The 21,109-nt window shown below is 45.3% G+C and overlaps 1 protein-coding gene and 1 long non-coding RNA gene across 2 annotated transcripts; both read right to left on the bottom strand.

Moving 5' to 3' along the window:
* Positions 1–2,728: 2,728 nt before the first annotated feature.
* On the bottom strand, positions 2,729–3,991 carry LOC147965530 (uncharacterized). The gene is made up of 3 exons (XR_015607492.1): positions 3,245–3,991; positions 3,025–3,121; positions 2,729–2,810 (listed from the first exon to the last, which is right to left on the bottom strand). It is a non-coding gene; the product is annotated as an uncharacterized LOC147965530 (long non-coding RNA).
* Positions 3,992–15,828: 11,837 nt separating this feature from the next.
* LOC147965529 (uncharacterized) lies at positions 15,829–19,626 on the bottom strand. The gene is made up of 3 exons (XM_087530495.1): positions 17,986–19,626; positions 17,328–17,505; positions 15,829–16,244 (listed from the first exon to the last, which is right to left on the bottom strand). The coding sequence occupies exons 1-3, from the start codon at positions 19,624–19,626 to the stop codon at positions 15,829–15,831; spliced, it is 2,235 nt and encodes a 744-aa protein (XP_087386621.1).
* Between the last annotated feature and the right edge of the window lie 1,483 nt (positions 19,627–21,109).

Raw genomic sequence — 21,109 nt, 5'->3', positions numbered from 1 at the left:
ATCACTTACAAAAGAAATGGGCTACAATCACAAGATAAATGACATGGAAAAGGTCAACCGAACCTTTAAAAGTGGGAACTGTAGCGTCAGTCCAATTCCGCTGCCATGGCACCATTTTTTGCTGCACCTAGTGCCACCCAAAGTTTGTCCTAATATTCTATTGCTAGTATATAAGTTCTAAAGTATTTTACTAACAAACAAAAAGGTGGGAAAAATGTGAATCTGCAAATTACGAGGACAAAATAAAATCAAAAGTCCAAACGGATGTGTTAAGATCAGTTTATACGTGCAGCCAAATGTTACAAAGCTAGCTTACATGAGTTCAATCCACCAGAATCGAGAAGATGCACAAAATGTCGGGAAACGAATTACAAACACTACCATTTTAAAGAACAAAAGGTAAACGTAGTCCAGCCTTTCAGTGAATACTGAAGCGGAAAATAGAAATATTTATGAATCTCCAGAACAAACAAAATAACACAAAGTGGAAGCTTGTAAAGATATAGTAATGCCTCGCCAGTGTCACCTTCAAAGTTGCATATGTTACACCCAGACACACATAGTGACACAAAAGAATTATGCTGGAATTTAATGTTCGGGCTAGAAGTAATTTGTTTCCATTTTATTGTACCCAGATTCTGTTGATTACTTTTCCTACTGAATTTATCCTGCATATAAATAAGGGTTACTGAATCGTTGGAACCTAACCATTGTCGGTACCAAATTTTTGAACCATACTCCTAAAACAAGTAGTACCGATTGTTCCGCATAATGCATATAAGGTGTGTCAGTTTCTATCCGTGGCTCCCTGCTCCAAGTACCCCGCCAGTGAATCTTATGGCCGAAAGGCGACCGTGTGAAGCGATGGCGTCTGGTCGTAGGCGTCTGCTCATGTTTCTATCCATATAAATGTCAAAATGTCAAACCATATGTGTGTGCTAGAAGATTGTTCCTAATTCAATATAAATGGATAATTTTTTACTGTTGCCCTTTATTTCTTGAAGACCAGCCAGTCTAGTTTTCCCTAGGTTCTGAAATCGCTGCATGGGCCCTCAACTTCTTCGGGTTCGGCTCTTGTGCAGATATAGTTAGCCTTTGCACTACAAATTTATTAGCAAAACATATGTTTCCTACATAGAACATAAAGCTAGCCAATCTCACCGAGAAATCATAATGCCCTGCCTGAAGTTCCTGAAGCTCCTGTATGCCAAAGATGTAACTCCGTTGTTGTCTGAGCTTCCACTGGGCAATGTGTAGACAACTCTAAGCTTCATTTCCTCAATCATCATATCAGCATCCTTATTGAACTGAAGAATACATATATATATATGGAATATAGTTGGTGGAATGCTAATCATCCAGAGCCTGATGACATTGACAACACAACACTAAATCATAGAAACCGGTGAAATTCCATAAATATCTTGAAGAAAGATCGATTCATAAACTTAGGTGGATGGAATAGAACACATATGTGTGTGCTCGTTTCATACTGCTGGGTGGACGGGATAAAATCGCCATGGACACTCTCTCATTGGACAGCATCTCTACTGAATAGGGAATAATTATCTCTATCAATAAGCAAAAGCAAACAACTGAAACAAGATAACTATATCACTTCAGTCCTTACATTGAGACGCCAATTTGATCACAGAAGACCATCTGTAAAAATGCAGAACAACATGGGCCTTGGCCTCAATTTGGCGACCCAACTTCAATTTTGAAAGCCTGCAAGCAAGCGAGAGATAGGAGTGAGCACAGTAATCTGAAATCAAATGAGAGAGTGTCAGCATTGTCGTCGTGCTCCCCTGCTCAGGCCATCTCGGTGCAGCCACATCCCGTTCAGAAAATGTTCGATAAATGAATTAAATTTATTATATATGCTTTCATGTAATCACCAATTTTTGTAGTTATAAAATAATAGATTGACTTGGGATTTCCAAACATGTTGGTGTCAAATGTATATTTACTTACTTAACATTGAACTATACAATATTGTGTATAGGATATACTGTACTCAGGCATGTAAATACGATAACTTTGTCATGCATCATTCATACGAAGCTCATTCTCACTTTTCTCATTCATACAAAGCTCATTTGTTCTCCTTCTTTATTTGTATCAGAATTTCTGAATTTAATGATGTTGTCAGTTCTGACCAATTTGTTCAATGCACATACACATTTAATCAACCAGCACCATTAGCCATTTTGTGAAAAAACTAATTAAATAGAACCATGCACTACCCGAAACTACATGATGCCAATGTCCTTACCTTTGTTGCTTGCAAGAATGCATACTAAAACATGGGGCAAAATCGTAGCTCTAATCATGGCAGTCCTTGTTAGTTGTCGTTAATCTACATCTCATAGAAATATTATTTGCTGAAGACAATCTCAACATACAAATCTGAAGAGTTTTATTAAAACTCAGCTAGATGCCTTTCCCAAAATAGTACTCAATTCATCCCAAAATAAGTATTGCTGGTTGAGTTCAACTTTAGTATTTTGAGATGGATGGAGTAGTATTTTATACGAAGAGAATTATATAGGTTCCACACTTACAAAGATTGGTAGGCATAAATATGAGTACTATCCATGGAAGTCATATTCAGTACTTCGATGGAGAATATCAGTATCATCTTTCGAAGAATTTAGCACCATGTTTAATTTAATTACACGGACACCTATTTGCAGAGCCATGATGATGGGAACGTCACTGCAGTCACTGATTAGCTGATTGCTAGTAAAATATGAGTACTGCGGTGTAACGAAATAGTGGGACAACGGTGCATTCATGTCATGGCGGACCTGGTAACATAAGATTTACATCAAAATTAAGAGCAAAGCTTGTAACAGCAGATTGTTCCTAGGAAAATAAATAAACAAATAGAGCAAATAACCAAATTCAAACCAGGTACCATTTCAGTAAAATCTGCAAAATGATCCTACAAAGCATTGCAGCAAATTTGTTGAGCTACCTCAAGGAATCTAAAAATGCCAAGACCGGAAGATCGACACTTACTATATCAGGCGCTTCCTTATCATCTCATCCATGATAATCTGAACAACCGAGCTTCAGAAGTTCATAAGTATCTGCTAGATCGCTCAATCCTGTATTCCTGTTGTAGGGCAAAATCAACAGTTAATTGCATTAAGGTTTCAGATACAATAGATAGATACGTAAGATGCATCATTATGGTGTACATAGATGAAGCATTATAAGATGATGACACTGTTCGTACCAGATAGTTCCCATCGCTTTCACAATTTCCCATCTCTACCCATGTTTCTATGCATTTTGGATCATCATCTTAGAAAACGAAGTCTTGAATATCAGTTTTTTTTGCCACCACACGGTACTTCCTAAAATTAGGTGGTTGCTTATTGTCAACAAAACAAGATTTTATGTTAGAAATAATAAGGGCATGTACTGTTTAATACAGATTCTGCGCAGTCAGACTTCTAATCCTATTGGTGACTATAGACAAAGATAAGATACGAGGTAAACAACTAAACACACACCCTTGGGAATATACACGGAAGAGATTCAGGATTGTGTTTCCAGTAACGGTATACCTCTGGCCATCGTGTTTCTAGTACCGGTGTGTGCCTATGGCCATCGACACGAAGAGGTGTAGGAAGCGGAGGGCCTCGACATCAAGCCCCAGCCCGTCAACGTCACGACGCTCGGCGAGCAGGCACATATGCGTTCACGCGTCCTCGCCTCCCTGCCGCGGTCGAGCGTCGCCAAACGGCCCCACACAAGCTTTGACTCCATGAGTTACATGCTCCTCTTCCCGTGACGAGCGCCGCCTGCCTGTCCCCTAGATCCAGCCTCGACGTGACAACGTCGAGCGTCACCGCCTCCGATTCCTACGAGCACGAAGCCGAGGGCTCCAGGAAGAGGCCGGAAGAGGATAGGTGTAGCGGAAGAAAACCTGAGCGAGCTGTGGGAGGGAGGAGGGGAGAAGGGACCACGATCTCGCTCGGGCAAGGAAAGCGATAATTGGGGAAGGATATATTCTGTAGTTATTGCGAGGATCGTGCGAGAGGATTTCTTGTGCTACGTAAAAGTGTGTGGGAGGGAGCGAAGGTGGAGCTAAGTAGGAAAGAGATCGGTGGTTTCGACGGTTGTATTTTTTTCCGAGCGGAGCTAAGTATGGAAGGAGATTGGTGGGAGAAATAAATCGGAGAGGGAGGTGATTTGTTTGGAAGGTGATCTCCTGTATATGGTATTATTTTTGAATTCTTAATTACCAAATATTTACATGATTGAATTAAATCGACACCTGCCAAAGCAAGCACGAATAAATGGAAGGAGTATCAGACACGATTCGGTTTTAAGTGTGAAGAAGAAAAAATTAACGTGGGAGTGGTGGTGGGAGGTGAGACGAAAATAAACCAGACGAAAGTGGGAGGACTATTCAACCAACTCGTCCATTAGAAGTAGAGATTCTTAATGAAGCAGTTGGTAACCTGGTACTCCGGTTTTATTTTCGTCCGGTTTTATTTCCTCTCATAATCCCATACCATTTGATTTTCTCCTTCCCATTATTAAAAAAACAAATCCTTCATGCACTTTTGTGTAGCCTCGACAGATCCATGTCAAATAAAAATGCAATCATCAATCATAGGGAAGTTGGGATATTTCATCTCTACTTCTAATGGAGCAGTTGGTAGTCTCGCTTCCAGGTTTTTTTTCGTCCCACCTTCCATGTTTTTTTGGTACCTCATCCCACCTCACACTGAGCCGCCACAAACCGAAAAAACCGCGTACCGAAGCCCCCACCCGCCCTCACGCATTCCAGGGCCTAACCTCCAATCGCACCCAAGACAATCCAGCGAGAAAAAACTACGAAAATTAACCAGCGAAAAAAATCTATTGGAGGAGTTGGTAGTCCGGTACGGTTTATTTTCAACACTTTCCTAATGACAAAAGTTCACGGATCTAACTTTCCTACCTTAGCCAAATCAACGAATCTCTCTCATTAATGCAATTTTCTTTAGGAAACAAATAATAGATTCTTTCCTACCTTAGCCAAATTAACGGATCTCTCCCATTAATGCAATTTGCTTTAGCAAACAAATAATAGATTCTTTCCTACCTTAGCCAAATCAATGAATCTTTCTCATTAATGCAATTTGCTTTAGGAAACAAATAATAGATTTTTTCCTACCTTAGCCAAATCAACGGATCTCTCCCATTAATGCATTTTTCTTTAGCAAACAAATAATAGATTCTTTCCTACCTTAGCCAAATCAACGGATCTCTCTCATTAATGCAATTTGCTTTAGGAAACAAATAATAGATTTTCAGGAAACAAATAATCTCTAATCTCTATCTCTAATCTCTAATTCTCTAATAATAATAATAATAATAATTAAAATAATTATTAACAATAACTAAAAGAAACGCAGCATTCCATTTCCCGTCTTACGTCATCGAACCCTTCGTCGAGCCTCCCTCCCGTGCGCTGTTGGTTTTCCCTGCGTACGTTCCACCCCAAACGTGATTCGTTCTTCTTAATTACGTGGTCCCATCCTCATGCGATCCGGCGAAAGAACCAGCAAAACCGTCATACCCACGCACGCAAGAAACGAAAAATCCACGCAAGTCATGTCTCCTCCTCCCTGTTCAAACCCTAGCCGCCCCTTCCCAGTTGACGCCGCTAGCGAGTAGCGCGTAGCACAGGCACCAGTGTGGCCCTTCCGCGGTCCCCCTTGACCTTGCAATGAAACAGCTCGTCGGCATCGACGACGAGCCGGTGCGTCCGGTGTTGATTCCTGTGGATGGGTCAAGCAGGACAGAGGGCGGTGGATCCGGGACATAGCCATGAAGTCTGCTTCGATGCGCGCCCAGTATTGTCTCATGTGTATGGGTCAATCCTGGACGGCGGGCGATGGATCAAGGACGTACATAGAAGCTTTCACCTACGCAAACGGCTGACTACTCAACCTCCTCTCGGCGGTGGCAGCGGCCAGGTCTGGTTAGCTACCATTTATCTTTAATACATGTCATGAAAGGCGATCAAGAGGAGCAAGCGTAAGCAGCGAGGTGTTCCAGGGCTACGAGCGCCAGTACTGCGACTCTGCGACTGCGAGGTCTTCGCCAAGATCGCCACCCTCTCTTCCCGTGCCTATTTCTATTTGTTGTTGTTGGTTTCGTCTTACATGGTGATCTCTAAGAAGACAAGATGAAGCAGAGGCTCTCTGAGATCCAGTCTGACATGCAGGATACTGAATCGCTGGTAAATACTAGATTGTGTTTTATGATTTGATCATCCATTCCGCTGCCTTACATACTGCATTTGGGACATTTGGCAGGTGGAGGCTTCATTTTGGATGTAGGTGAATGTGTGATTTCTGGAAGCTCTGTATATTAACTTCATGATCTGCTCTTGATTTCCTTCTTGCGGACTAGATTTGAAGATTTGCCAGCTACACCATCTAAAAATCAGGCTGCTGATCCGGGTACATTGCTGCTCGGCCTTGCGTTCAATTGAAGTTTTCTGAAATCAACTCTTCTGAAACTTCAAAACGAGTAGTCCTCGTATTTTGAGGTTGCTACTTGCACATTGTTCATCTTTCTGTCAATTTTGTTCCATTATTTTGCACTCTATCTGCCAATTTGATTGCATGGTATAGGGTGAGATGGTGACGTGGGCGCCGCACGGGGTAGGAGCAGTGCCCTGCATAGGCCAGCCCATGCCGGGAGCTAGCATCGCGCCAACGCCTCCATGAACGCCGCCATGACGCGTTGCATGGTGTCGCTGTCGGGTGTGGCCCCCAACATTGCGATGTGTGCTCAAGCATGTCGTTTGTGGCTTCAAGCCGCCTGGTGGCCACTGTGGCATCGTGGCTAAACAAGAGGTTGGTGATGAAGAGTCTGCGCTCGTCCAGGCAGATATGGCGAAGCATCCACGGCGATGTGGATGCGGCTGCAGCCGTGGCCGGATGGAGAAGCCTTAGGTCCTGGTAGATTATCTACCGATGGCATAATCCTCCAGAGCTACAATAGCCAGAAAGATGCCTTGCCGTGGGGAAGCCTCGCTGCTGGAAGCGCCATTAGTGATCTGATTTGAAGAATCCAACAAGAGGTCAATGGAATTCTCATCTCCAATATGTTCGCATTCTAACATGTCCTTGTTGATTCAGCTGTTACATTGTGTCACAGTTCACTTGTTTTTCACCTTTTTTGTACTACTATGCACTGGAATGTCCATGTTTGCTAATTTGCAGATTGAATTGTTCTGATAAAATATGCTAATATATGTCACTTATTTCTGAAAGGTATCCGGAACTCTTAACTGCATTGCTCCGGTGATAACTTTTTCTTATTGTTGCCATTTTGTGTTCCGGTAAAGATTTTCTTCTTCACAGACATTAGAAGTCTAGAACTAGGATAAAAATAAATAAAGTTTGGAATAAGCTAGAATCTTACTAATCTCCAATATCTGCTCCACATGTGTGGAATCAATCATCCAGATATATATACTCGGATTGATGCAGCCATGCCCAATAAGAATCTTCATGTAAATAAATCAAAGGATTTTCTACTGATGAATAGGGAGCTGCACCAGACATCATATGGTCTTTTCATTTTCATGGTAAGACTGGACTGACCTCAAGACTTAAGTATCTCGGAACCATGCTTTTCCTGCATAGTTTTCAACATGCTATTACATGGTCTATTAAGTGCGTGTGAAGATTCTTGAATTTACCCTGACATTATGGAACCTTTGTGCTGAAACAATTAAATATGTTAATCTATAATGATAGCAAAGAAGACACGCAGTTCCGTTATCAGTACAGTGCAGATGGTCATGTGGCCATTGTGGCCTATCTTCAGTATTGTGGTTAACATTGACAGGATTAATGTAATCTTCGAAACGACATGTTCCATTTCCCCTATGTATTTTTTTGTTCAAATGCCCTACTACTGTTTTATTGACTGCAGGCAATCTATTTTGTATGGTATGATTTGTTTGTTGGAGAGATACTAGCTGCCCATTTTCCACCTGTTAGTAAGTTTTGTAGCAGACTTCTTAATTGATATTATAGACGTTCTAAGGTAGACGTGGTATTTTCAGTTAGACTGATTTCTTGTATTTTATCCACTGTTATAGGAGTTTGTTACCTTTGTTTTTTGATCGAAAATTAAAATGTGCATGCATTGTCGAAGTTTGTGAAGTAGAATTAATAACCTACTGATCAATATATATATCTTGGATGTCCCATAGCAACGCAAGGGCATTCAGCTATCCTTGAAAAAAAAGAACTGTCAAACCGCTCAAGAACCTACCAGGTCAAGCCTCTCCCTCCGCTGTTTGGCACTGCCTACCCCCTCTCCCCCGAATACCGCGATAGGGAAGATCCGGTCCATCGAGAGAGACCGATACTGTCGACCATTGATGTCGCATGGGAGATCTGCGACAGTGGAAACATGCTCCCCTTCGCGCCAACGGCACCTCGAGGTCACTGACACGGGTGACCCAGTGATTCGCCGCTGCCATCCCGAGCTACTTTGCCAACATCGTGGGCGTGGGCTACTGGCCTTCCATGTACTCGACCGCCGGGCTTATCGAATTGGGCCGCCACGGTGCTGCTGGCCGCCGCCGGTCTCACTATAGATGCATCATGTGTCGTCGGCCATGCCAGCATCACCGCCTACGTTTCCCAAATCAGTTACCCGTACGGTCCATGCATACCCGGAGACGTTGGTGCGTTCACACTTCTCATGGATCTTTGTATTAGCCTGATAGTGTTGGGATCTCGAAATTTTGCTGTAGGTGAAGAAGGGATTCCTATCTCGAAATTCTGTTGTAGGTGAAGCGCCTCCTATAGGCCATGGAGATGACTAGGGATGCATTCGGAGGCGGGTGCCGTAAAGCACTGGAAAGGAGTATTGTATTATGTATGGCCCTCTTTCGCTTTTTGGAAGGTTGTATAGTTGTTTTGATACATAAGATATAATTTCAGGTTCTACATACATATTGGTTTGAGATGTTTTCATTTTTTATCATTTCAATGAATAATGCAATCTGGATTTGTTTTATCATGTCAATTTGAGGCATTCTGTACGGGTTGGTTGGAGGAATACTATTTTTTGACGCATTATGTGTGAACATATTGAAGGGGCATGACCATCAACGAGCTTGTGGCAGAAGCTTGAATGTGAGTAGCTCCTATCTTTTGTGTACTTATTTTCAGTCTATCAATCAAAGGGTAGAATGATTACACGTGCAGTTATTTTGGTGTGAGCTTTGACAAGGGATGCCGATTGTTATGTTGAAGAGGCTAAAATCTTCCTCGGTAAGTGATCTGCATTATGCATCTGATAAAAAAGAGGCTTTAAGGAGTTGATTGTGCCCATGAGAGGTGGTCCTGATATTAGGCTTGCTATAACATGTCATATTTAACACGTAATCTTCTTTACCAACCAAATGTTCACGTTTTAGATTATAAAGAATGATGACTTCAAAGACAAAGAGCTCCAAGAACTCGGTTCTGGAACTTTTGGTTAGTCTGAGTAATGAAATGTGACCCTACTGGAAGTTCTACCTCATTTCAGTTCTTCTCTTTTCCATTTAATTATTTATTTCATTTCAAGCTAACTGTCTTACGTACCTATATTTTTCAATGCAAGACTACACGAGGACTATAGTCTATGGGATATCAATCTCCTTCAAATAATCTGCACCAGTTCTTCTGGAGAATAATGTGTATGCATGGTCTACAATGGAGTTTACAAGATAGATTCACTTACTCAAAGATTCAGCCTAACATTTTCCATAAGGATTATGTATGTTATACCAACTCTCAGTAATCTCTACTACTAATGTCTTAGTTGGTAGTCTCGCCTCACTCCATCTCATCCCACCACTCCTATCTTTCGCCCACCTTTGACATCATCACATCACAGCATTGGGCTGGCCCATTAACGTGTATGTGAACGCAATCCTCCCATCGCATGCCCTCCTCGCGATAATCCCGACGTCCTCGCGCTGCCGTCCTCTTCTCCCTGATCTCCTCAACCAGCGTGCCTTCCTTGCGATCCTCCCGACGTGTCCTCGCGTCGCCGTCCTCTTCTCCCCAAACTCCTCTACCAGGGGGACTCCTCTATGACCCAGGCGGAGCGAACATCATACGCAGGTTTTTTTGGCTTTCACCGGTTCGTTCTCTACCCCTCCTCCATGACTCTCTCGCCATCGATTTTTTTCAACGTCTAAATGCAATCCCTTCGTGGGGAAATATGGTGTGAAGGAGAGAGGCCGAGATGGCGAAGGTGAGGTGGGCGTCATCCCATTATAAAGGAGAGGGCTCCAGCGAGAAATGTCTCACTACGGCGAAAACCGAGGGGAAGGGGAGGGTCCGACAGGAAAACATAAGGGTGTGTCATGGGGTGGAGTTTTTATGTTGCTACACTAGATCGCGGGAACCTGCCGTCGACCTTGAGGTTGGGTTGGTGTATGAGAGAGAAATAAGATTCAATATCAATAATTTATCTGATTTATGTATATATAGTATAGCCCGTAACAACGCACGGCGTTTTACTAGTTTTTATTATATAGGATTCACTGCCATACACGGCCCAGGCGGTAAAAGAAGAATAAGGTTTCCGTTTTGCTTCCACACGTTCCGCTCCTGCTCCTTCGTCACACCTCACGTCGGCAATCAATCAAAATCGGCAACCAACCAATCAGCGATCCAATTAATCACACATTGCAGCCGCATCTCTTTCCCCGCACAGAGTCATAATCGCATCAATGCCCACCTATTCTGGATCATAACCGACAGCAGTTGTCGCCCATATCGCATCGTCTCCCTTCCGGATCATGCCGTCTTCTTTCGCATAGCGGCCGCCAGCGCTGCACCGTCTTCTGCCGGATCGCACCGTCTCCCGCTGTAGCCGTCTTCCACCATGCTGAAGCGGTCGTTGCCAACAGAACACCTCCACCCCGCTCCATCTTCCAGCACCATGACTCCGTTAGGCCATCCGACTGTACGAGCAACGCAGCTGATCGGTGCATGAAGACGTAGGCAATTTTGACTATTTTGACCTGTGGACGAAATCAATTCACAAAATGAACTGCCCGTGAAACTATTTCACAGCACTGACCCTTTTGTGTAGCGCCCGCCACGCAGGTGCCACACCCTACGGTGCAGCGCCTAGCTCGGGGGCGTTGCACCTCAGTCCACCGTGGCAGTCCCTGGGCCCGCACCCAACAGTGCAGCGCCTCAGAGCTAGGCGCTGCACCGTAATGTGCAGCGCCCGGCCCGCAGGCGCTGCACTGTGACTTAGATGTCAGCCGCCCGCTGCCCCCCCCCACCCCACCCATTCGTTCCAGAGGAGTTACAGAACAGGCGGCCGGCGGCTTCCTCCTCTCCCCCTCTCAATCCCCTCTTAAAAAATCTTCAAATCTGACGATTTGGCCCGTGGATTCCTTCACCAATCCATCCTAGAAGGTACTTTTCTCCGATCCCCTTCTTTCTATCCATAGAATGTATGCTATTTCGGAGATTTGAGGAACCCTTGTTTGAATCTTGTGTGTATTAGATTTAGGGAATTTTTGTTTGAATCTTGCATGTATTAGATTTGGGGAACCCTTGTTAGACTAGAATGTGGTTTGGATACATAGGTTGACATGTTATTTATATAGTTTGGATACATAGGTTGACATTTTATTTATATGGAAAAGATATTTGTATTGAATCTTGCATGAGGTAGGCTTAGTTTAGTTTATTGAAATTACATTTGTATTGGCAAGAATGGTTTGGATACATATGCTTTGTATTTTGCATCTATTAGGCGTACTTTAGTTTATTTGTATTGAAAAGATAATCGTGTTGACAAGAAAGCTTTCTTTCAAAATTGTTAGGATGGTTTGGCTTCTCGATGATCACTGGGACAAACAACACCGGTCGTACGCTATGGCGGTGGAGCAGCGGGTAATAATGAAAGTGGCCTGTTTTATGAATTTCATATTTATTTCAAACACAAATGCCCCATATGTAATGTTATGAATTGTTTGTTTGTAGGCGCTTGCACCTTTGAAGCTTCGTTCTCACGGGGTCACCCTTGGGTGGATGCGCTATGATGAGCGATACACACCGTATGTAAGGGAGACAGGACTTCTCCCTTTCATTCATATGGTCAGACGGTCGACGCCACCCAACAATGCTCCAGCACTCACCGCGCTTATTGATCATTGGCGGCCAGAGACACATAGTTTCCATCTACGGACCGGGGAGATGACAGTGACGCTCCAGGATATTGCTATGATCACCGGTCTTCCTATCGATGGGAATCCTCTATGTATGAGCACCGACTCCGATGGCGCGCGCAGATGCATGCCCTTATCGGTATGGCTCCTCCGGAGCCTCCGGAACCAGCAGCAGAAAACAAGAAGAAGGAAAGAGTCGCAGCCGGTGCTACTTTCACGTGGATTACTGAGCACTTTGGTACTTGCCCACCGGAAGCTGATGAGGACACGGTCAAGATATATGCTCGTGTCTACATGTGGTATGTGATATCCAGGACTATGTTTGCTGATGGCACAGGCAAGAATGCTCCATGGATGTGGCTGAAGGCGTTGACCGTCTTCGATAGCAAATGGAGTTGGGGTTCGGCGACACTGGCTTACTTGTATAGACAGGTATGAAGTTGTTTCTTTTTCACTTCATTGCTACATTATGAATGCAATCTTGCTCTTAATTGAACCATGTTCTCTTTTATGTGCAGTTGGACGAAGCCTGTTGTAGGTCATCTGGAGGTATTGGTGGTTGTTTGCTCGCACTTCCATATGGAGCTGGGAGCGTTTGCCGGTTGGACGTCCGAAGAAGGTGAAGTACGATGATTGGGACGACAAAGGCGACCTACTACGGCTACCCACTTGGGCTTACAAGTGGGATGTGATAAATGAGACGACAGATGATCCCTCGGTCATGTACAAGTTGTACCAGAGTGAGCTTGACGCGATCACGCCTGAGCAGGTGAATTGACATGGCATAAGTGATTATGATGCTTCTATTGCAACTCGATATCAATTTTGCATTCTATCCCATTTTGCAGGTGATATGGGAGCCGTATGGAACAGGAGATAGTTTTGGTAACCCTTTAGAGTTCAGGCTGAATCCGATGTGCACTAGGGATAGGGATCTCTGGCGTATGCGGTGCCCACTCATATGCAACTGGGCGGTTGAGCTTCACCTCCCACATCGAGTGCGCCGTCAGTTTGGTTTGTTCCAGGCACATCCGCCGGAGTGGGAGGACATGGACAAGTTGCTACACGCATAAGATATAATTAACCTTGAGTACTTAGCAGCTTCTCGGCGGTTTCGATGCTACTAATATTATGTTTCTAACTTGCAGGTTGGATAGGAAAAGGCAGCGGAAGATTAAGGATTGGGCCAAGCATCACAGAAAGTATGTCGTACAGTTTGCGCTTAGTGTGGAGCAAGCTAGGGCTGGAAAAGGAGTCCAGCTTCGTGAGCACTGCCCTGTAGCGTTCAACAACTATCTCACATGGTTTCTTGCAAGTACCCGTGTGGAGGTATGCAAGCCGGCGTATGCTGAGGAGATTTTGGAAGAACACACTGTTTTTGATGAGGTAGCCCAACACCAGTACAACGCATTAGTCAGGAAAGGCAACTCAGTGATCCCTTCAGCTCCAATGATGAACTTTGTGGTATTTTCCCTCTTTGCTTTTCATTCACACTATTCACATCTTCGCTTGCCTAACACGTTAATACCATTTCTGTTCATAGCGTGCCCAGATCAAGAAAGCAGCTGATGAGACCGAGACTATTCTTGAAACAACCCCGGCTAGCAAAAGCAATGGAGAAGGTGCACTTCGAGCATTCATCAAGGTTCACATCTCCTTCAAACTAGCACTTAACATGTGTTGCTACGTTCGATGTCTCATTCACTTGTACATGTTGCAGCGCCAGGGCCAAAAGTTAAGGCGGCTATCAAACCTTTTTGGTTGTCATGACCCCGAGTATGTATCACCAGAACGGTCTAGGTCAGCGACACCATCAGATCCCGCTTCGGGCCAGAGCCATGGTGATCATTTGGAGGATGAGGATGTGGGTGTGGTCACCCAAGAGGTATGGCATGAGCATATATATCCAATTGTTGATGCATTGCTAACTATATCCTCACACACGATCTTTCCATATCTTTTGTTGATGCATAGGTTGCTGATGATGATATGACCTTGGGGGCGTACCAGGTTAGGTCTGCATACATACTAAAGCCTAGAAAGGGAATCAACAAGTACAAACCTGAAGACTTCACCGAAAGAGGCAAAAGGACGGTCGGCACCTCGCGGATGGCGGCTTTGGATGACTATTTGGATGACGATGTCGATGACGTGGAGGAACCGGAGCCGGAGCGGGAGCGTGTTCCTCTTCCTAGGAAGGTCAAGAAGTTAGCCAGCAAGAGGGGGGAGCAGCCAAAAAGCGCTCAAGGAACTAGCTCTTCTTAGGAACCAACCATAGTCCTTTATTTGTGGTAGCTCTATGTTGAACTTGATCCTCTTTGTATGTCTTAGTTATGTTGAACTTGGAGTTGACGTCTTAGCAATGTTGAACTTGGTCCTCTATGTTGCACTTGTTGTCTTAATAATGTTGAACTTGATCTTCATTAGCTTCACCATTAAAGCCCTCATCTTGATCATTCACATTGGCAGTCTCGACATGTTTGAACTGGTCTGGATCCTCGAGGGTGACCTCAACTCCCTGCTCAACCACATTGAACTCTGAACCATGACAATCACCCTCTGGGTGCACCAAGTCCCCCTCTCCCTTCCTCATCTCTACCTGATAATGATTCTGTTTGCAAGCTACAGCCCATGCAGCGCCTAGCACCGAGGCGCCACACTCTACAGTGCAACGCCTAGCTACTGGGCGTTGCACTGTACAGTGTGGCGCCTCGGTGCTAGGCGCTGCAGTGGCTGTAGCTTGCAACCAGAGTGTTTGCTCTCTGGTTAGCTCAGTCCATGTGTGCAACGCCTCGGCTCTAGGCGTCACACTGTATAGTTCAACGCCTAGAGCTAAGGCGTTGCACACATGGACTGAGCTAACCAGAGAGCAAACACTCTGGTTGCAAGCTACAGCCACTGCAGCGCCTAGCACCGAGGCGCCACACTGTACAGTGCAATGCCCAATAGCTAGGCGTTGCACTGCACAGTGTGGCGCCTCGGTGCTAGGCGCTGCATGGGCTGTAGCTTGCAAACAGAGTGTTTGCTCTCTGTTTAGCTCAGTCCATGTGTGCAACGCCTCAGCTCTAGGCGTTGCATGGGCTGTAGCTTGCAAACAGAGTGTTTGCTCTCTGTTTAGCTCAATCCATGTGTGCAACGCCTCAGCTCTAGGCGCTGCACTATACAGTGTGACGCCTAGAGCTGAGGCGTTGCACACATGGACTGAGCTAAACAGAGAGCAAACACTCTGTTTGCAAGCTACAGCCCATGCAGCGCCTAGCACCGAGGCACCACACTGTGCAATGCAACGCCCAGTAGCTAGGCGTTGCACCTGTACTTAGCAAATTTTTGGCACACGCACACATATTCCGATGAGGAGAGATAGTAGCTCACGACACATAGCAAGCAAAGAACTGTGACACATAGTAGTTCACGACACATAGTACTTCACGACACATACTAATTCATAATACATAGTACTTCATGACACATAGTAGATCACAACCAAATCGAAGAGGAGAGATAGTAGTTCATGACACATAGTAGTTCACAACCAAATCGAAGAGCATAGTTTAGAGGATAACACGATTATCGTCCACAAGCAAGTTGAAGATGACATAGCTCTATTGCGTAGAGCAAGGCCCCTTTCCCTTCTTCTTCTTCTCTTCTTCCTCTTCCTCCTCCCTTTTCCTTATGAGGTGGGCCTCCTTAACCACCCTCTCCATGAATATCTTTTCCTCCCTCTCTTTTTTTTCAGCTGCAATTGCCCAAAGCTTCATGGTTCCTTCTTCAAAATCCTTTTGACGCTTCTTCTGTGCCTCCTCACATTTCCTCACCAATGCTTGCTCCCTAGCGCGCATCGCATTTGACGCTCTCTCTTCTTCCTTCCTCTTCTCCTTAAGCTCCTCTTCCTTTTTCTTCTTTAGCTTGGCTGCATCCTCCTCTCTAAGCTTCTTCGCAGCCTTCTCCCACCATCCCGCCATCTCATCTTCGCCATCCTCCTTCATTGTTGGTTTGTTGGGTTGGGAAGCCGCCATACCTACAATGAGTGAAACATAATGGTTAGTAAAGACAATACAAACAAATGGAACATATGAAAAAAAATAACATATGGAAAACAAGAACATTTGAAACATTATAGTTAGTGAGCAACATACGGAAATGGTCCATCGAGGTATCCAAACATTCCTCTATAACGACCTTGCCCTTGTCCATCACCACGGCCAAGTCCATCACCAAGGCCAAGACCATCACCACGGCCAACACCACCACCACGAGCTCTACCACCACCACGGCCTAGACTACCACCACCACGGCCTCTTGTAAGTCCTAGTTGCCGACCTCTTTGTTGCCTAGATCCTCTTTGACTAACACTTGGTTGGCTTGGCACTTGTTGGCTACCACTTGGTTGGCTAGGCACTTGTTGGCTACCACTAGGTTGGCTCCCACTTGGTTGGCTAGGCACTTGTTGGCTACCACTAGGTTGGCTCCCACTTGGTTGCCTTGGCACTTGTTGGCTACCACTAGGTTGGCTCCCACTTGGTTGCCTTGGCACTTGTTGGCTACCACGTTGTTGCCTTCGCACTTGTTGGCTACCTCTTGGTTGGCTTGGCACTTGTTGGCTACCACTTGGTTGGCTCCCTTGTGTAGCTCCTTGTTGGCTAGTGCTTGCATCATTTTTCTTGGACCTTTTCCTTGGTTTCGTACATTTTCTTTTGTTGTGGCCATGACCTTTGCATTCCCCACAACGGGAGCTCTCACGAGGCTCTTGGAATTGATCGTTTCCCGCTTCGCAGCGGCCACCATGGCCCTATCCGTCCATGTCGCCTCTAAAACGCTTTGTTTTACCTCTACCATGTTTAACAACCTTCAACTCCGGATCCGGCCATAGTTGAACTCCATGGTACTCCGGCCATTGTGATTGGTCAAAGTATGGGTGAAAGCTGCCATGTTTTCTTGACCGTCATGATTGAGAACTCCAACTCCCTCATGGTGCGTGGGTGATTGATGTCCACATTTCTAACGCGACCGGCGGTATACAAATGTGAGCATGGGAGATGAAGCAACAATGGCCTCCCGCAAGAGCAATCACATTGTGTTAACGACACCTTGAAAGCCCGACCTCCATGTTGCCGGCCATCGTTTGTGGTTCCTCCTGGCTCTTTCACTTCATACTTCCACTCTTCGTTGTCATATAATATAGCTTCTTCTGAGTCCGCCTTTCGTGATTGAAATTCTAACCATTCATCAACCTTGGGTGGGAACTTGTACTTGTACTTGCGCGGGTTCTCACCCGCTATCTGTGCATCAGTTTCCATTGAGTACTTTAGAAAGTACGCATTCATCTTGTCAAATGTGTATTGAACTATTGCCGTCACAGGTAATCCACGTGCACCTTTGAGCACCCTATTGAAGCATTCGGCCATATTGCTTGTCATTTGACCGTATCTTCGGCCATCTTCATCAAAAGCACGTGCCCACTTGTTCCGGTGGGGAATGTGCCTATTCATAAAATCTTGACCCCCGTGATCAAGTTTTTTGTGTGCGAGCAATTTGTTCAACAAAGTGGTGAACCGCTTCTCGGAGAAAGCAAGACAACAATCTTGAAGATCATCGGCCAACTCCTTAAGGCCACATGCCCTATAGAAGTTCGAACAAAAGTGCCTCATGCACCATCGATGGTGCAACGGAGCATGCCCGGGAATGTCAATCTCCACTGCGTTAAGAATTCCTGCATGCCGATCCGATATGACACAAATTTTCCTTTGAGCGGGTAACACCTTCATCCTCAAAAGACGCATAAACCACTCCCAGTTGTCATTGTTCTCCGCCTCAACCAAAGCAAATGCCAATGGCAACACCCGGTTATTGGCATCACTTGCTATCGCAACCAACAAGGTGCCCTTGTATTGTCCGGTCAAGAACGTGCCATCAATGGAGATGACCGGCCTACAGTGTTCGAAAGCCCTCACGCATTGCTCGAACGCCCAAAATGCACGGCCAAATACTCGGACTTTCTTTCCTTCATAAACCGTTGTTTGGTGCCCATGAGGCTCGACAACATGAACCATGCCCAGGTTTGTGGCGGCCATGGCTAACAACAACCTAGGGATTCGGTTGTATGCTTCCTCCCAAGTACCATACAACATCTTAAATGCGGCTTGCTTCACCTTCCATGCCTTGCCGTACTTCACCTTGTAATGAAAGATGGCTTTCACAAGGTCAATGACATGTTGGACGCTCATTGTTGGAAGTGTGGATATTGAGTTGGAGAGCCTGTAAGCGATGAACTCAGACGTGAGTTGTCTGTGGTCTTGGGACACAATCTTGCCATCCACCCTTTTGCCTCGGCACATGTGAGTTGGCACACAACTCACTACGTGCCAAGCGGGACCTCCTTTCCATGGTCTTGCACGCACAATCCACGGACATATTTCATCTTCACATGCACATGCAACCGTGTAGCGCACATTGACGTCCGAATGCACCACCTTGTGTGGACGATAATGCGTAACCGAGTAGTTGTCGAGCCACATCTTCAATTCCAAGAAGGTTTCGAACTTACACCCTTTACCAATCCGGTTCTTGTCGTCTCCCAAATCACGGTGAGAGCTTGGCCTAACCCCAAGAGATATAGATTTGCCACCATCCACAACGGCTTCATCCGCGAGACTAACATCCTTGAACAATGGTGTCTTGTGATCCCGACCGAATACCTTCTCGAAAGCTTCGGCCTCCTTCACCGTGAACCCCTCCTCATCAACTTGTTCATCGGGACCTTCGTCATCCGAATCCGATGCATATGCACGGGAAAAAGGGATGGAATGGTCCATTGTCTCTTGCAAATGATATTTGTCAAGATCACCCACATTGTTGTCATGGAGATCAACTTCATTGTCATCGTCTGCATACTCATCATTGTCCTCTTGCAAAGCTTCATCTTGGTTGTTTGTAAACGGGCTCAATGTTGGCCTCACTTCTTGGGTCAAAAGAGGTTCAACAATTTCATCTCGCTTCAAGGGTGGGGGGCTACTAGCAACCAAAGGGGAGGGTTTCCGGTTCAAGTCCAAATGCAAATTTGAATCAACCTTCTTCGTTGCAAATAACTCAAGAGCCTTGTCAAGTGAATCAGCCATCGTTTCCTTGTATGCAACCCAACGTTGCTCCGAGTTGATACGCATTGTCTTCCAATGGATGTGCATTCCAAAACCTACATTATGCCTTCCCTCCAACTCAACGATATCACTAGGGTCCATCCAATTCAAATCTTTCCTCACTTGTTGCAAGAGCTCCGCATAGCTAGGACTACTATCAAACAACATATCTAGCTCATCCGGATCCGGTTCAATATTGCCTTTCAAGAAGGCGTCTTTGTCCCCATGATGAACAAACACACATGTTCTTCCCATCCCTATAAGCATTCAAACAACACATCGTAACATTGCTTCCATGAGTACTAATTTAAGGATTAACACGGAATACAAACCCTAATATATATATATATATCAAACAACAACCCTAACCCTAACCCTAACCATAACCCTAACCCTAACCATAACCCTAACCCTAACCATAACCCTAACAATAACCCTAACCATAACCCTAGCACCAACATAAGAACACCCATAAGAATAACCCTAACATACTAACAAAGCCTAATCATAGGAAATTGGAAAACAAAGATCTCACATCTCCATGCAAATCTCTAGATCCAAACAAAACTAGGGTTTCCCAAACTAGCATTACTTGGATCAAAACAAGGGATCGGAGAAGATTACCTTGAGGGAGGGTATGACTTCGAAATCCACGGACAAATTCTTCAAATTTGCAAGTTTTGGGAGAGGATTTGAGAGGGGGAGAGAGTGGGAGAGGGGGCAAAGCTCGGGTTGGGGTGTGTGGGGTGGGGGAGTGGGGGAGGGGGGCCCAGCCGCTGGATAAGTCACAGTGCAGCGCCCGAACGCTAGGCGCTGCACATTACATGTGTGGCGCCTAGCTAGGAGGCGCTGCACTGCTGGGTGCGGGCCCAAGGACTGCCACGGTGGACTGGCGTGCAACGCCCCCGAGCTGGGCACTGCACCGTAGGGTGTGGCGCCTGCGTGGCGGGCGCTACACAAAAGGGTCAGTGATGTGAAATAGTTTCACGGGCAGTTCATTTTGTGAATTGATTTCGTCCACAGGTCAAAATAGTCAAATTTGCCGAAGACGTACTGAACTCGGGACCTGGTCTGTGCTGTGCATGCAGGCATGCAGCTGAACTCGGGACACGTAGGCCTATGCTTGCAAAGTACTCCCTCCGTTTTGAGTATGCAGCAGCAGTAGCACTAGGGATAGTATATGCGAAAAGGTGTGACAGCACCCGGGAGTCCCGACTCCCCCTTATCCTGTTCGTTCAGCCATGTTAAAATTCGTGCTGTAGTCTGTCCAGCAGCAGACCTTTTGCAGTGTCAAAATAATTAGCTAGGCCGATTAATGAGACAAACAGCGGCGCCACTAGGCTGTGCAGGCAGAATAGGTCACAGGTACTAGCATTGTGATGTGTAGGACTGTCAGGAGGTCAGGCGGGTCAGGCGGGTCAGGTTGAAGCGACAACCCATAGGTAGTGCATGCAAGGCATCTCCTCTGCACGTATTCTTTATCATGGTCAGAGGAACGTGGTGGACCTCTAGAGGTTTCACATCAGCTTCAGTTCAGTTTTTGTATGAATATATTATCATCATTCTTTTTTTGTGGGGTATATTACCATCACTTGTTCCTTCCTTTTGGAGAGCAATAAAATGTTCTTGACCGAGATGAGATGAGCATGTTACCCGATTTGGCGCGTGTCATGGACAATGGCGGCGCCAGGAAATGAAGACTAGGTATTCATCTAAATTTTTTTTAGCTCCAAATGTAGTATATGAACCA

The sequence above is a fragment of the Triticum urartu genome, chromosome 6A (genome assembly GCF_056163025.1).
Source record: "Triticum urartu cultivar PI428250 chromosome 6A, HENAU_Tu73, whole genome shotgun sequence".
NCBI classification, from domain to species: Eukaryota; Viridiplantae; Streptophyta; class Magnoliopsida; order Poales; family Poaceae; genus Triticum; species Triticum urartu.
This window is presented reverse-complemented; position numbering and strand designations above follow the sequence as displayed.